The sequence below is a fragment of the Coturnix japonica genome, chromosome 1 (genome assembly GCF_001577835.2).
Source record: "Coturnix japonica isolate 7356 chromosome 1, Coturnix japonica 2.1, whole genome shotgun sequence".
Lineage (NCBI taxonomy): Eukaryota > Metazoa > Chordata > Aves > Galliformes > Phasianidae > Coturnix > Coturnix japonica.
Window position 1 is genome coordinate 97,205,245 of NC_029516.1, and position 14,299 is coordinate 97,219,543.

At 38.0% G+C, this 14,299-nt stretch overlaps 1 protein-coding gene across 4 annotated transcripts in view; it reads right to left on the bottom strand.

The window, feature by feature from the left end:
* The window catches only part of BRWD1 (bromodomain and WD repeat domain containing 1), a 47,098-nt gene that overhangs the window by 16,312 nt on the left and 16,487 nt on the right, over nucleotides 1–14,299 (bottom strand). For all 4 annotated transcript variants that reach the window (XM_015882622.1, XM_015882618.1, XM_015882609.1 and 1 more), the window contains exons 18-31: nucleotides 13,847–14,035; nucleotides 12,640–12,823; nucleotides 11,860–11,953; nucleotides 10,827–10,967; nucleotides 9,527–9,612; nucleotides 8,516–8,711; nucleotides 7,333–7,449; nucleotides 7,139–7,246; nucleotides 6,618–6,742; nucleotides 6,426–6,508; nucleotides 5,889–6,000; nucleotides 2,980–3,041; nucleotides 1,904–2,059; nucleotides 1,574–1,694 (exon numbers count right to left, since the gene is read on the bottom strand). In XM_015882622.1, the coding sequence (XP_015738108.1) occupies nucleotides 1,574–1,694; nucleotides 1,904–2,059; nucleotides 2,980–3,041; nucleotides 5,889–6,000; nucleotides 6,426–6,508; nucleotides 6,618–6,742; nucleotides 7,139–7,246; nucleotides 7,333–7,449; nucleotides 8,516–8,711; nucleotides 9,527–9,612; nucleotides 10,827–10,967; nucleotides 11,860–11,953; nucleotides 12,640–12,823; nucleotides 13,847–14,035 (1,774 nt within the window). The remainder of the gene's footprint in view (nucleotides 1–1,573; nucleotides 1,695–1,903; nucleotides 2,060–2,979; nucleotides 3,042–5,888; nucleotides 6,001–6,425; nucleotides 6,509–6,617; nucleotides 6,743–7,138; nucleotides 7,247–7,332; nucleotides 7,450–8,515; nucleotides 8,712–9,526; nucleotides 9,613–10,826; nucleotides 10,968–11,859; nucleotides 11,954–12,639; nucleotides 12,824–13,846; nucleotides 14,036–14,299) is intronic.

The following is a 14,299-nucleotide window of genomic DNA, read 5'->3' on the forward strand; positions in this document are numbered from 1 at the left end:
ATGTCATTTACCTGGACCTGAGCAAGGCCTTTGACATGGGGTCCCCCATCACATTCCTCATCTCCAAATTGGAGGGAGGTGGATTTGATGGGTGGACAACTAGATGGATAAGCAATTGGTTGAAAGGCCGCAGACAGAGGGGTGGTGGTCAATGGCTCTATGTCCAGGTGGAGGCCGGTAACGAGTGGCGTCCCTCAAGGGTCTGTCTTGGGACCGGTGCTCTTTAACATCTTTATTAATGACATCGATGAGGGAATGGAGTGCACCCTCAGCAAGTTTGCTGATGACACCAAGCTGAGTGGTGCAGTCGATACGGTGAGGGAACGATGCCATTCAGAGGGACCTTGACAGGCTGGAAAGCTGGGCTCGGGTGAACCTAATGAGTTCAACACGGCAAAGTGCAAGGTTTTGCACTTGGGCCGGAAGAACCCCAGGCACCTGTACAGGCTGGGAGGAGTTGTCCTTGAGAGCAGCTCGGCAGAAAAAGACCTAGGGGTCCTGATAGATGAGAAACTTAACATGAGCCAGCAGTGCGCTCTGGCAGCCCGGAAAGCAAATGGGATCCTGGCTCCATCAGGAGAGGGGTGGTCGCAGGGATAGGGAGGTGATCGTCCTCTCTACTCTGCTCTTGTGAGGCCCCATCTGGAGTACTGTGTCCAGGTGTGGAGCCCTCAGTACAAAAAAGATATGAGAGATTTGGAAAGGGTCCAGAGGGGGCCACAAAGATGATCAGCGGGGCTGGAGCACCTCCCCTATGAGGACAGGCTGAGGGAGTTGGGTTTGTTTCAGCCTGGAGAAGAGAAGTTGCGGGGCGACCTCATTGCAGCCTTTTCAGTACCTGAAGGGAACTTACTGCCAGGAGGGGAGTAAACTCTTGGAAAGGGCTGATAATAGCAGGACTAGGGGAAACTGATTTAAGTTGAAAGAGGGAAGATTTAGGTTGGATGTTAGGGGGAAAGTTGTTTACTAGCAGAGTGGTTAGGCCCTGGAACGGGCTGCCCAGGGAGGTTGTGGATGCCCGTCCTTGGAGTGTTCAAAGGCCAGGTTGGACGGGGCCCTGGCAAACCTGATCTAGTAGAGGTGTATGTTTGGTGGCCCTGCTAGGCAGGGGGGTTGGAACTAACATGATCTTGAGGTCCCTTCCACCCGGAGGTGGTCAGCGGCTGCGTCAGCTGCTCCCTGAGAGCTGCCGGGCTTCTCCTCTACCCGGGGGTTCCCTGCTTGAAGGAACCGCCCGAGATCCCCCTTGACCACGCAGTCAGCCGCTGCTGATCGGTCCGGGACGGCTCCGAGTCAGGCGACTTCGGCGATCAGAAACTTATCAGGTCTGCACTTAAGTATGTCAGCATTAACTCTGCAAACTGTATCAATATAGGCTGAAATCGATTTCCTTAAGAACTAAGAAACAACAACAACAAAATTAACGTTGCTACAAAACACGTGCCAAATTCAGGTACTAGACTATTGGTTTTCAAAGTGTTTATAGAAAAAAAGACCAAAAAAACATTCAGATCTTCTCACAGTGTACAAACATAAGGCCACGTTCTGTCTGGTTTCTGCAGCTAGTACTAACCTGTAGAATCGGTTGACCAGTCTTGTTCGAATAGTGTTCAGGTCTGTTGGGTAAGCAATCACGGTACAGTACTTGGGATATGTACAGAGGTCAACTGGACCAGCAAAAGCTGCTGAAATGTCTGTTAAGAAACAGCAAAATTAACAGGATTATTTACATACACACATGCCTATGAAAACTGAACGAGGCATCTAAATGGCTTGTAAAAGCACCCTTGATAAAACCAACAATGTACCAAAATATAAACATCTGAGTACAAATACAGTATGAGAACTGCATGTAAATCTAACTCTAGGAGTAAACTACCTAAAACTGAAAGGACATTCTCACCAAGAGTCAGAAGTTGGTCAATCCCGCTGATAATCCGTTCACAAGCTTCATCGCGGGATCGCATCCCCCACTCCCCTTCTTCGGGTTTGTACAGCAGCTTCTCCATTTCTTCATAAGTCACAGAAACACTAGCTCCTAATTCTTCAGGTTGATCAACTGAAGAGTGATAACAAAAAGGAAAGCGCGAGTAGTGAGAACACGAGAAATCATTAATTTTTGTAAACCATACAAGTAGTTGTTAGTAAGCACAGTGGAGAAAAGCATACGTTGCCTTGAGTTTGATACTAAGAGCAAGGGGAAAAAACATAGTACAACCGAAAGGTACCCTTTACTCTCTGCAATTCTTTATTTCCAGAAGACTTCATTTATTCTCTTGATTTAAGCACAAGTCTGAAAAGGCCTAACTCAGAATATTTATTTATACACACATTATGTGTATATACACACACAGCATAAACTTTTCTGGCATTTAGGAATAAGGAAAAAAGCTTATTTTCTAGGAAAAGTGAATAGGAAAATTGATATCCTTTAAGCAAGTTATTCAGTGACTACTCTGTCCTCCCTTCCTGCTGCTGGCATTAACAAGCATTGGAAAACTGAACTGAGGAAGACAAATCAGGAATTGAATTATTTCATTTACAATTAATTTGTGTTTCACCACTAAACCCATACAAACAGCTATTTTAAAAGTATAAACAATATAGAATTACTGACTGGAAATTCTACTTATATTTATTCCAATTCCTATACAGTACCATAATTCAAACTAGTTCGGTTTTGTGGTTTTTTTTTGTTTTTTTGTTTTTTTTTTTAAGTTTCTATGTTTTCCAAGACAAGACTTCCAGCAGCAGCAGGTTTTATTGTACACGCCAGAGATCCACATGTCAAGTATTTCCTTCAAAACTACTGTGGAAGATGGAAAGCTCCAGAGGGAGAAGTAAAATCTAGATATATCAAAGACATTTCTCTAACACTGAAGTGAGACTATCCTGCAAGAATCATCACAGGCACACTACCCGCATGTAACAAAGGATCCATAAAGAGGGAACTGTACTGTTCAGGGAGCTTCTACCTACCATTGTCAGATATTGGTTCCATGTCCCATGGACTAAGCTTCTCAACCTCACCATTGTCCCATCTGATTCACCAAATTAAAAAGAAAACAGAAACAAACAAGTTAACATTAAGTTGAAAGTATTTCTTCCAAGAACATTTAAAGAAATTCTCCATCATTGCTATTTTTAGGCCTTAGTAAAACATACTGTATTAAGGTATATAAGCAAAATTATTAGTTAACAATTAATTGACAACACTGCAAAAAAGGAAACGTGATTTATAAAGAAATTAAAATTGAGCTCCTACTCAGCCATATGCAACTTACCCAATATAAAAATTGACATTAAAATATCAGAACAAGAAGCTGCTTAAGAAAAATAAGCCATACACTTAGAAAAACAAGGTAACATAATGTAAGGGAAGATACAAGAAAAACAAGGAGAAGCAGGATTTTTTCCCCCAATACACAACAATATTTGTAGAAGTCTGAAGAATGTCTTAGATAAAGGAAGAATAAAAACTGAGTTATATGGCGTATTAACTCTTCATGAACTAAGGCCTACCACATTAAGACAGAGAAAAATAAAATGTAGAAACTAAAGTTAACAGGAAGGAAAAGCAAACAGAGCTGATATTAACAGAGTACCAGCATATTCACTGATATTTCACTATCAGATAGGAACATTCCTACATGCTGATTAATATGATTTAATAATAATATGTAATTTTAACATAATACGATAATATTGAAGTAGTATTAATCATATTATTATTGAATTATATTAATAGTATGTAATAACAACATAATAGCAATATGATTTAATAAAATTAACAGCAAAGCAGCCAATGAAGTTCAGTATTTCAAACATAAGAAAATGTACTTCTGGGTCAGCCTAATACCCTACTGGTCTGGCTAGACCAGTAATTTCCCTATTTGAAACTATTAGGAGGAGGCTGTATAATCCTGGTACAAAACCATTCTACTCATACTTTCAATGTTCACAGTCACTAGATTCCTCTGGGCATTTAGTGAATATATCCTACATTATTTCCTTCAGCATCTGTTTTCACTTAATACTCTTATGAATCTGCTAATATTGCCTGGTTCTGTGATCACCTCAATGGTTCTTTTGCTCCCTATACTTCAGCTAATTTTCAGCACACATAAGTATTTGCTCCAATGTAGTGTTATCTTAGTTAACATCTCTTGAAGAGAAATCCTTTCAAGGGCTTTTAAAAAACTGAAACTGCAGCCAAGTCTGCAGTTCATCAGTTTCCCTCTGAACCATCCAACTGTAGCACAGGTTGCAACTTCACCATGAGTTTCAAATTAAGAGTCCCACAAATGCCTCGTTTCCATGCTGAACATGGCAGAGCTTCAGAATAAAACTGCCCAGCAAGACCAGAGTAAGCTCATCATCAGAGCCCTTTCCCACAAGGCAACAAACCCCAGAACCAGGGACTGAGGAAAAAAAAAACAACAAACCATTTGGCTGTCAGACTAGGAATGCATCTGACAGACACAGGATAAAATCAAGTTCAGAACAGGAAGCCTTTAATCATTTGCTGACATCCCCTGTATTGCTAGCATGACTTCATTTCCAAGGACTATGAAAAAACATCCCATTATCAGTTCAACACTGTAAAATAGCTTTATCTTTGCACAAATTCAGGGTGACCATCAGCAAGACTCTCTGATCCTTCTTAGTACTGACTGCTTCCTGGGAAAGGTACAGGTTAGGGAGCTCACAGATCTAATACGCAACCAAAACTTTTCCAGCATTTTCTGCTTGACACAAGATGCCATCTCTAAAAGACAGAAATAGGAGCAGGCACTTTGAACTGCAACAGCAATGCAAAAGCTGTTCTTTAGAAGGCCAACACCTCCCTAAGCTTCTTACCAGCCCAAGATAAGCATCTGACTCAAGTCAAAATGAAGCAGAAACTGCTCCAGCAGAACGGAAACCTTTCTACTTCCTTCCACAGGAAGCATCTCCTCTGAAGGAATGATTATTTAATGAGAAGTATTTACTGTCATATGTGATGGAAGTGAGTTCAGAATGGACTGCAGGTTTGCAGTTCCCAGGAAGCGGGTGCATCCCTTAGTCCAACTATTGTAAGTTTGATGCTGAAGTTCCCAGCCTTTTCTACTTAAGCAGGCTTTACCCCCCCACACTTCTGTATTACCCTTGGATTTGCTCAACCTTGCCACGTTCCAAACAACATAAGCCTTCATCATGCAGTATTAACTCCTGACAAGCACATTGATCAAAGGGATTTGTCTGTCTGAGGCAGCACAGGGTTAATTACACTATCTGCTAAATATAACCCAAAGATGAAAAGCAGGACAGACTTCAAGCAGAACCATATAGGAGCAAACACAGCCAAATACCAGTAAGCAATGGACTTGTTCTGTCTTCACATCCATACAGCAAACAGGAGGATACAGCTACATAAACGTAATTTACACAAGGCTCAAGTGATTGCATACAGTCACATTACAGCAATACTTGCTCTTGTGGATTGTAACATGAAGGACAGAAGTGTAAGAAATTTAAGTGTTAAAAATTATGATCTCAACAACAAAAAAGATTCAGCGTGCCCCATCCAAAACCAATTATGTCTCAAAACTAATAACTTATATAAATTGGGAATTGAATTGCTTCACGGAAGAGATTAAGCAGAGGTTGTTAGAGAAGATGACACAATCAAAGAAGTCAAGAACTTATTTTATCATGTTTCCTTTCATTAAGAAGTTGCATAAAATTATTACGTATTTACACCATGTTAGATTAGATACCATTGAGAAGTGATAACACAGCCAGTAAAAACATTTCAACAACTTATGCATTCTTATACCAAGAGGCTAGCTAAGTAAAAGGCAATTCACACTACTAACATTAGAAGTGTAAAATCCTTTTATACTTACTTAACACTGTAACACTGAAAGTGACTATCTGGATATTGAGGCTGATATGGTTCTTGACCCAACACTGTTCCAAACCACCATGCATCATCAATAATGGATCGGAACCTGTCAGCTAGAGGAAAAAAAATTCTGCTCGCGTATTTTACTAACAAGAGTTACTTAACTATGCTTCTTCTATACGTCATTAACACATTTCTGATCAGTGGATTTCAGCTTTTAGTTCTAAAAATACTGACACTCGGGTAAAAGATAACAGATTATGCCAAAAAGTGCTAAATCTCTTTGTTACTTAACTAAAAAACATGAAAAGACAACACCAGAATCTGATTTTATGTTTTGAAGCTAATCTTTGAGGTATGGTAGACCCTCCAAAACCCTTACTTACTGCTACTAGGGGTATTTCAAACTTCAAACAGGCAGACAAACCATATCTAACAGAGAGCCCTTTGGAATTACAAGGAAAGGGCACCTAGAAACTCAAGTAATGATATACTTATTTCAAAATCATTCTATCAAATACATAGAAAACACACTTACAAGCTTGCCAGTTCCTTTGCCGTGCTTCATCATAGAACTGACGTAATATAAGGAAGTCAATAACATCTGGCATATCATGGTATCTAGATTAAGAAAAATACCCTTTCAGGCGTGTAGCTTAGGGCTTCAGGAAAAAGCTTAAAAAATATATACATTCTTTGGAACTTTTCAAGAAAATATAGATGCACATACTTGATGGAAAATGATTTGTCAGTATGTTTTCCGGTGGCATGATCTATAAAGGCAAGCTTGAGGCAGCACAACGTGGGAGGACCAACCTCGTATCTAATTCCTACAATTTTTACCAACTCCTGATCCTACAGGTAAGAACAAACAGTTTCAGAAAGCATTACCAATTGGACTATGCACAGCATTATTAGTCTAATAATAGTTAACTAAATATTATATTAAGTAAATATTATTTATATTATATCCACATAGAAAATGACAATACTGGAACCATATTTGAGATTTCAGTGGAAGACAGCCTGTTAGACTTGGCAATATGAAGACAGACATCTTCATTCAGGATTCCGATAGGTAACTTCAAAAGTACTTGATAAGTGAATACAATTTTCCCCTCTTGTCTTCGTACAAAAGTATTAAGGAAAATGGCATAACCTCAGAAATTAATATTTTAAAACTAGTGCAGCACAATCCTTATTCACAGATTACTAGAGCTGAAACCCAGATCATATTCAATGCAGACCTACCCTAAGCACTACTTTTCTCCATGGCTCCTTGTGTGGATTCAGTTCATAAATGTTATTTCTTCTAACCGCTTCAATGTAAGCTTCATGTCCTTGCCGAAAATATATCACCTTAAAAAAAATACCCAAAAAGTAAATGTTATAGAAATATGCAAGTAGTAAAAGCATTTGAAGGAGATTTTAACAAGTATTCTTACCTCATCTCCCATCTGAGGAACAAACGGAGATCGTCGAAGAGCTGTGTCTGTTATCCAAACAGGAGGATGCCAATCATATGACAGTTCTGAATTTACTGGTTGTGTTGGCGTATTAGCCTGTAAATTTAATAGACATTGAAAGTAGACACAACAGACAACAATCTGGCAGACAAAGGCTTCAGTATGAAAGACTATTGTACATCTCCAAAACGTGCTAGCTAAATTCCTTCAAGGCTTTCCTCAAACTGTATTTGCACTATTCATGTTAAGCATTTTGTTCTTGCTTGAAGATCTGAGTCATCAAGATAACTATTTTACAATTCCCAAGAGAATCAAAGCCTTATAGTTCAGATGGAATCCTCAGTGCCCAGTAAAAATCTTATGAAGATGCAAGAAATCATCTGAAGATGGAAAGTTACCAGAGTGATTAGAGAGTTATTTAAGGCTTTGGCTTTGTTCCCCCAAATAGTTTATGGTTATGTATAATTTCAGATTACATACTTGTCAACAAACATCCTCAATTTATTCCATTCTGCAGACAGATTAAGTTAACCCTGCTCATCAAGCTTACCTTAAAAGAGAGCTAAAACAAAATTCTAATATCAGAAATGGCTGCATAATTAAACAAATCAACCACTTGTTCAATAAATGTAGATATTAAAAGGGATTCCAAAAATTTATCAGTATTATTTGAAACAAGTGAGAGGATGGAGAGAAAATGGCCAATAAAACCCACTATGGAAACTCAAAAAATAACTTAAAAACTTAAGTAGCTTGAAGAATAATTGTTACCTTTTACAAAAATAAAAAATTCAACCCAAGTAGAAACTGTTCTCATAAATACAGCAACTATATCTCCCAAGTTTCTCAAACAATATACTAATTAAAACCAGACTGCATTACAGGGTTTTTGTCTATTATTCTGTACAGTTACTTAATAATGTTTCCCTCTTGGAACGTTTTTCTGAATATTTTTTATTTTAATTGAACAAGGGTTTCATTTGGAGCGTAGATAAGCTTGGATATGAAAATGTTCTCAAATTCTCAAGGGCAGCCTGTATGTAGGGGTAATAACATCAGTGTCCAACCGCAATAGCCACTACTTAAGAGTTTCCAGTGAAGAGGTACACAACCTAAAGAGAGCAATCTAGTAGAAAGTGAATACAATAAATGAATTTCATACCCCTTCCTGCTTTTTCGGTCTGGGCTTTTTTCTTCTTTTTCTCCTTCTTCGCTTTGGAGGAGATGATTTCCCTGCTGACACTTCATCTTCTGAGGTACTACAGTACCTGACAGGTTTCCGTCGAGAGGTCCGGACAGGAGGCTGCAGGTTAATCCCTGCATCAGCGATCCAGTCAGAGTATCTACTTGAAGAATCACTGACCATGACGAGCGCATCACGGGGAATACAAATACAGAATTGATTTGTCAGTACTTTAAGAATGCTAATATCTGTTAGACCAACACTTCCTGATATAGATTATCATGGAAAGCAGTATCATAAGAACTATCTCTTTTTTTGTCCCCAATAACTACTTGATATGTTAAGTAATTTTCTGGAAAGACTGTAATTTAAACTATGCTTTCCAAAGAAAAGATGTCTGGTGAATTCTAAAGTTCACGACTTTTATTTGAATAAAAGCCATCCCTAATAAAACAATCAAGTGTAAACTGAACTCGTTAAAAACAGTTACACAAATCTCAAAGGTTCAACTTGCTTTTGGATATTCGTACTTCTCACTTCTGCTACTAGAGAATTCTAGAAAGAATACTTAGAAAGTCATGTTAATATCAGTTAAAAAAAACAAAAAAACACATCTGTAACTCCTGTTCTAAATAATAAAGTTACTCATCAAAATTAAGATTTTATTGTTGTTGTTTTCAACCAACCATAATCTTAAGAGCAAGCAACTGACTGTTGCTCTGTTCTCAAAAAATGAATAAATAAAATATGATTATTATTATTTTTAAGCCAGATAGCAAGAAAAAATCCAACAAGTGAAAGGATTAGAAACTACAGTAAGAGAGAAAAAGGTCTGGTCACAGTAAATAAAGATGCAATGTGACATTGCCATACAGTCACCAAGAAAGCATATAAATCATATGGATTACACTAGAGCTTCCATACAAGTTGAACTTGCCAAAACTGAACTGAAATTCATAAAAGTAAAAGCTGGGAGTTGTTTGCTTTTACCTAGAGCTGAAAGTGTTGCTTTTCTTATCACTTCTCCATTCTTCCTCCTCTTCAGATGATCCAGAGCCCTCACTTTCTTCAGCTTCCTGAATTGAAAAATTGTCAAGAGTCAAACCAAAACTATCTCACAACACTTTTTAATGGTCCTAAACATAAAACACATTATCTGCTCCCACATCTAACCTGCATGGTTACCAAGAAATCTGGTAAAGTGGAATTTAAAGTAGTAATTTCCTGTCACCTCCTTTACTTCAACTAAGCGCATTAACCTCAGGACTGCACTATTAATCACTAACTCCTAGACATTAACTCACATTTTACTAGGCTGATATATAACTAAATATAACGCACTGTTTGTGTCCCAAGTTATATACTGTCAAACAACCAAAGAAGGTCTGACTTGCACTTTCAAGTTTAATACCTTCTGAATTAGTCCAACTGATAACATTTGTCAGCCTGTCAGAGCAAGTTTCCCCATATAACCAATACTGTTCACACAGTATAGATGATCTTACTCATGCTGCAAGTCTTTGAATTAAACAACACACAACCTGTCACCTGCCAACTCACTTTCTACTCTACCACCAAAATAAGAAAAAAATTGAACTTTTTATTAAAGTGTTTATTATTATTATCCTAGCAAGGCAAGAGTAGTTTTCCACCATCTTAAAGGAGCATTATCTTAGCTCCTGAACATCTCCATTCACCACTCTTCATTAACAAAACAGGACACTGGTCCAACAAGTTTGACTTTGTCAATTTCTTTCCCCTTTTGAAACTATTTCCTTGTGTGCAAAGCAAATCAACTGCAATGGAAGCAGCCCTAGCATGTACTCATAGCATCCAAAACCACAACAGCCAAGCCTCCTGCTACTCACAAAACTGCATTTCATCCCTCAAATTGTGAGCCAGGACTCAGCCAGTTTAAATAAACTACAGAAGATAAACCTTACTAGGCCATAAAAAAGCTTTTTGAAGAGGAAAATTTAAAAAAAAAAAAAATATCCAGAATCCAAATCTCAGTTTAAGTCAATCTCAGCAATATATCAGGTTTTTGCCTCCATCTATGGATTTGATTAAGATTCTCAGCAAACATAGCTTAGGCATGTCTAAACTGACAGGAAAGATCACTGTTATTAAGGCAACAAATAATGATGTTTGAGAAGCATTACCATTTCTGCAAGCATCACTACTGTTACAGTAAATGCCTTCCCTGTTTTGTTTTACAAAAGAAGTTACAATGCTATGAAACTATACTTAAGGAACTGAAATTGAAAATACTGAAATCAAGAGAACTTACCTGCTCTATCAAACTAAAGCAGTCATCTCTCTCCTCATCAGAAGAATCAAGCTGTTCAATGTTGTTTCGTGTTCGGTAATTTGGATATTTCCGTCTATGCAGTCTACGTTTAGACTGTATTATCGAAGACTCGGAGTCACTCTAATTTATTTATAAAGTAGAAAGAAATGTTACATGGGAATATTTACATGGCAAACATTTGTATGAGGCTCAAAGGGGTATCTAAAAGCACTGACAAATGCAACAACTGAAATGGCCTCACTGCATCACAGACATCACAATTCCTTCTCACAAGAAATAATTTTACCATAAGCCATTACATATCCAGTTCCCAACCTAAAGTTTAATTAAAGTGTTCCCTACTAATACAAGTGACAAGTTGATTCATGTCACTTACATACGTTAATAGAATCAAGAAGAGAAATTCATGCCTCATCCCAATTATGGGAATCATGCAGTATAGTTTCCCCCCTCAAGTTGTTCATCAAGTTGTTTTGTACTGCAAAATATAGTGAATTAGTCCACAACCTTACAAAACTAGTCCAGTATCTATCCTTCTTACTGACCTCTTCCAAAAAAACTGACAATGAAAAAGAGTTCAAAGTAAAGCAATTGTGAAAAAAGTTTATCATATACAAAACATGATCATCTAAAGCTAAAAAAAGCACAGAATCACAACGTACCCTACAATTCTTCAAACTTAAGATCCTGAACACTCTTACTTGCCCCTCCTCAATGCTTATATCAACCTACACAACTGCCTTTCATCTCTTAACTGTGGTAAAACTAAAATGGTCTGAAAACACTGTCTTTATAAATTCTACTAAATACCCTGGAGGAAAGAGGCAAAACTTAACTAAAAAAAATGAAATTTAGGTGTTCACAGAAGTAAAACAAATTTAGTCCCATAACTGTCTTGTAAATTTTGTCCTGCAGAAGCTTATCACAGGAACCTTTGAATACCAGACCTTTAGAAATGTCTGCTTTCTTAGTTTAAAGCAGAATACCAGCTTTCCTAGAAGTTGATACGTACCTTATCCGATGACTGGAATGACTTTCTTCTCCTCTCTGACTGGTAAAGAGCTCTCTCTTCTTCCCCTTTTGCAATTCGGTATTTTTCCTGCTTCCTATAAGGAAGTCATGAAAGCGTAATGCTTCATCTCTTTTAGCAACACTGAATCAAACAATCCATTCTCTTAAGAAAAAAACATCTATGTAAAAAGTCCTAGCATCTGCTCCTATTTCATTAATTCCAGACTTGTATTATTGTTCAAAGGCCTACAACATAACAGAAGTCCTCTGACTTCCAGAAAAAGAAGCTGGCTATCACAACACAGATGCATACTATTAGTACTTTTCAAAGCAAGCTAATTACTTCTGCAGTAAAGAACTGTCCTGAAGTTTACGGTACACATCTTGCTGCAAATGTATCAAGCGTTCAGTTTGTTTCTGGTCTTAACACGTTGCCCTCCCAGAGTCTCACAAAAGCATAACCTCTCTAAACTCTTTCACATACACACATTTCACCTGCACCTCCCTTTCTTTTGGATAAAAACAAGAACCTCAGACATTTGGTTTTTAATGGAGACTCAAAGTACTGAAATAAAATATGGGAGAATCATTCTTTATTAAACTAATTTTTCATTCATCTTGTTGAATGGAGCTTACAATTAAAAAGCTTTAAGCACAGCTGTCCATTCAATTATTTCAATTCATACCAGAGCCTATTTTAGACAGCAGTACTCAATTTAGAAGTAAGAGAATGATGCACTCTCTCTAGATTTATCTCCAGCCAAGTCAGCTCTTTACAGACCTGAGTAAGCTTGGTGGTATTTCTGGTACAACAACTCTTCGTCTCCAGGCCTGAAGGTCTCTCTCCGTAGCCATCTGACTTCGTGGGGCGTTCTGATGCATTTGCCTCACACCTTCAACTTGCCCACTGCGGCGCAGACCAATATTGGGAGGAGACTGGATATCTAAACTTGGTCTTCTGAATACTAAAATATATAAATAAAGACATTTCTTTTGGATTATGCAGAATTAAAATCTTGTTTTCCTTACTACAGATAAGAGAAAAAGCCTATCAATTCCCTTATTCTTATCTCCATGATCATTATGTAGAAGTCGAGGGGTCACTTTCAGGAACTTGTCTTGTAGAAAATAGAGCAACAAGGCACATGTGCTTTCTAAATGGTCGTTTATACTATTACTTTAATACAGTGAAAGCAAGTATAACGTAACAGGTGTTATTTCTGAACAATTTCAGGCAGTTCTGAGGTTTTGAAAAGCAGTTTCCCTGAAACTGGTTGTAAATAATTGAAACTACAGACACTTATCATAAGAGATTCTAGTTTAAACCTACAAAGAAGGAAGAAAGGACTCCAGTATGGTAAAATGCTCATCCTGAAAACCTCGAAGAAGAATGAATCAATGAAGATCCTGCACATGTCACATATTGCAAAAAACAAAGCACTCTACAGTAAATACAGTTAACAGTCCTGAACACTGAAAGGCTTTGTTTTGTTATTTAATCACGGTAACAACAGTGCTTTAGTGAAGGAATAAAATCTTAACCAGAAAATTACATAAAGAGAAGCTTAGCCCCCAAAACAATATCCAAGTTAAGTTTATCTTATGCCTAGGTACAAGACATCCCTGTTTGTTCAGACCTTCTGTCTCCTTTCCAGAGCCTCATTATCAGCGAGTCAGTAAACGACAAGGCCGAGCTGGCCTCTCCATCTCCCACACTTGAGAGCATCGTCCAAATGATTCTTGAACATTCACAGGCACAGGACATCAATCACCTTGCCAGGAAGCCCATCCCTGTGTTTAATCACCTCCATGGTAAAGAAATTTTTTCCTCTTGTTCACTACGAACCCCTGTCCCTACACCAAACCTGTTCTTTGTTGTTCTTGCATGTCCTTACATCAGTGACCCCAAGGAGCCTGCCACTTCCTTCTCCACTTCCACTCCTCAAAGAGATGCAGTGAGGCTGCATTCTCAGCCTCTAAGTACTAACCTCTTCTAGGTGTTCCTTCTCCATTCTGTACACCACTTGAAGCAGGTTCTTGATCTGCTGCTGCAATTCTTTGATCTTGTTGTAGTTGCAGTTGTCTAATCATACCATCAAGAATGCTGGGCTCCATGCCTTGTTCATCCTGATCAACTGTCTGTTGGCCTATAACTTGTTCAACCACTTCTCCATCACCTTGCAAGTGTAACAGAACAACAAACATGAATGGAATAATTAACTTATTATAGCAAATGATTTCTTTGTTCACATCACACACAGACGTGTTCTGCAACTGACTACAACAAGAACTCTGGAAATTATTCAAGTTGCCTATCCCAAGTGAGACATTTGTGGAGTCTAAAACTGAAGCACAGTTAAGTTAATGTATGTCGGATCCAGAACAAAAAAATTTACATCCACTTGAGACACAGGATCATTTTTTTTCCTTTTTGGAAGTAG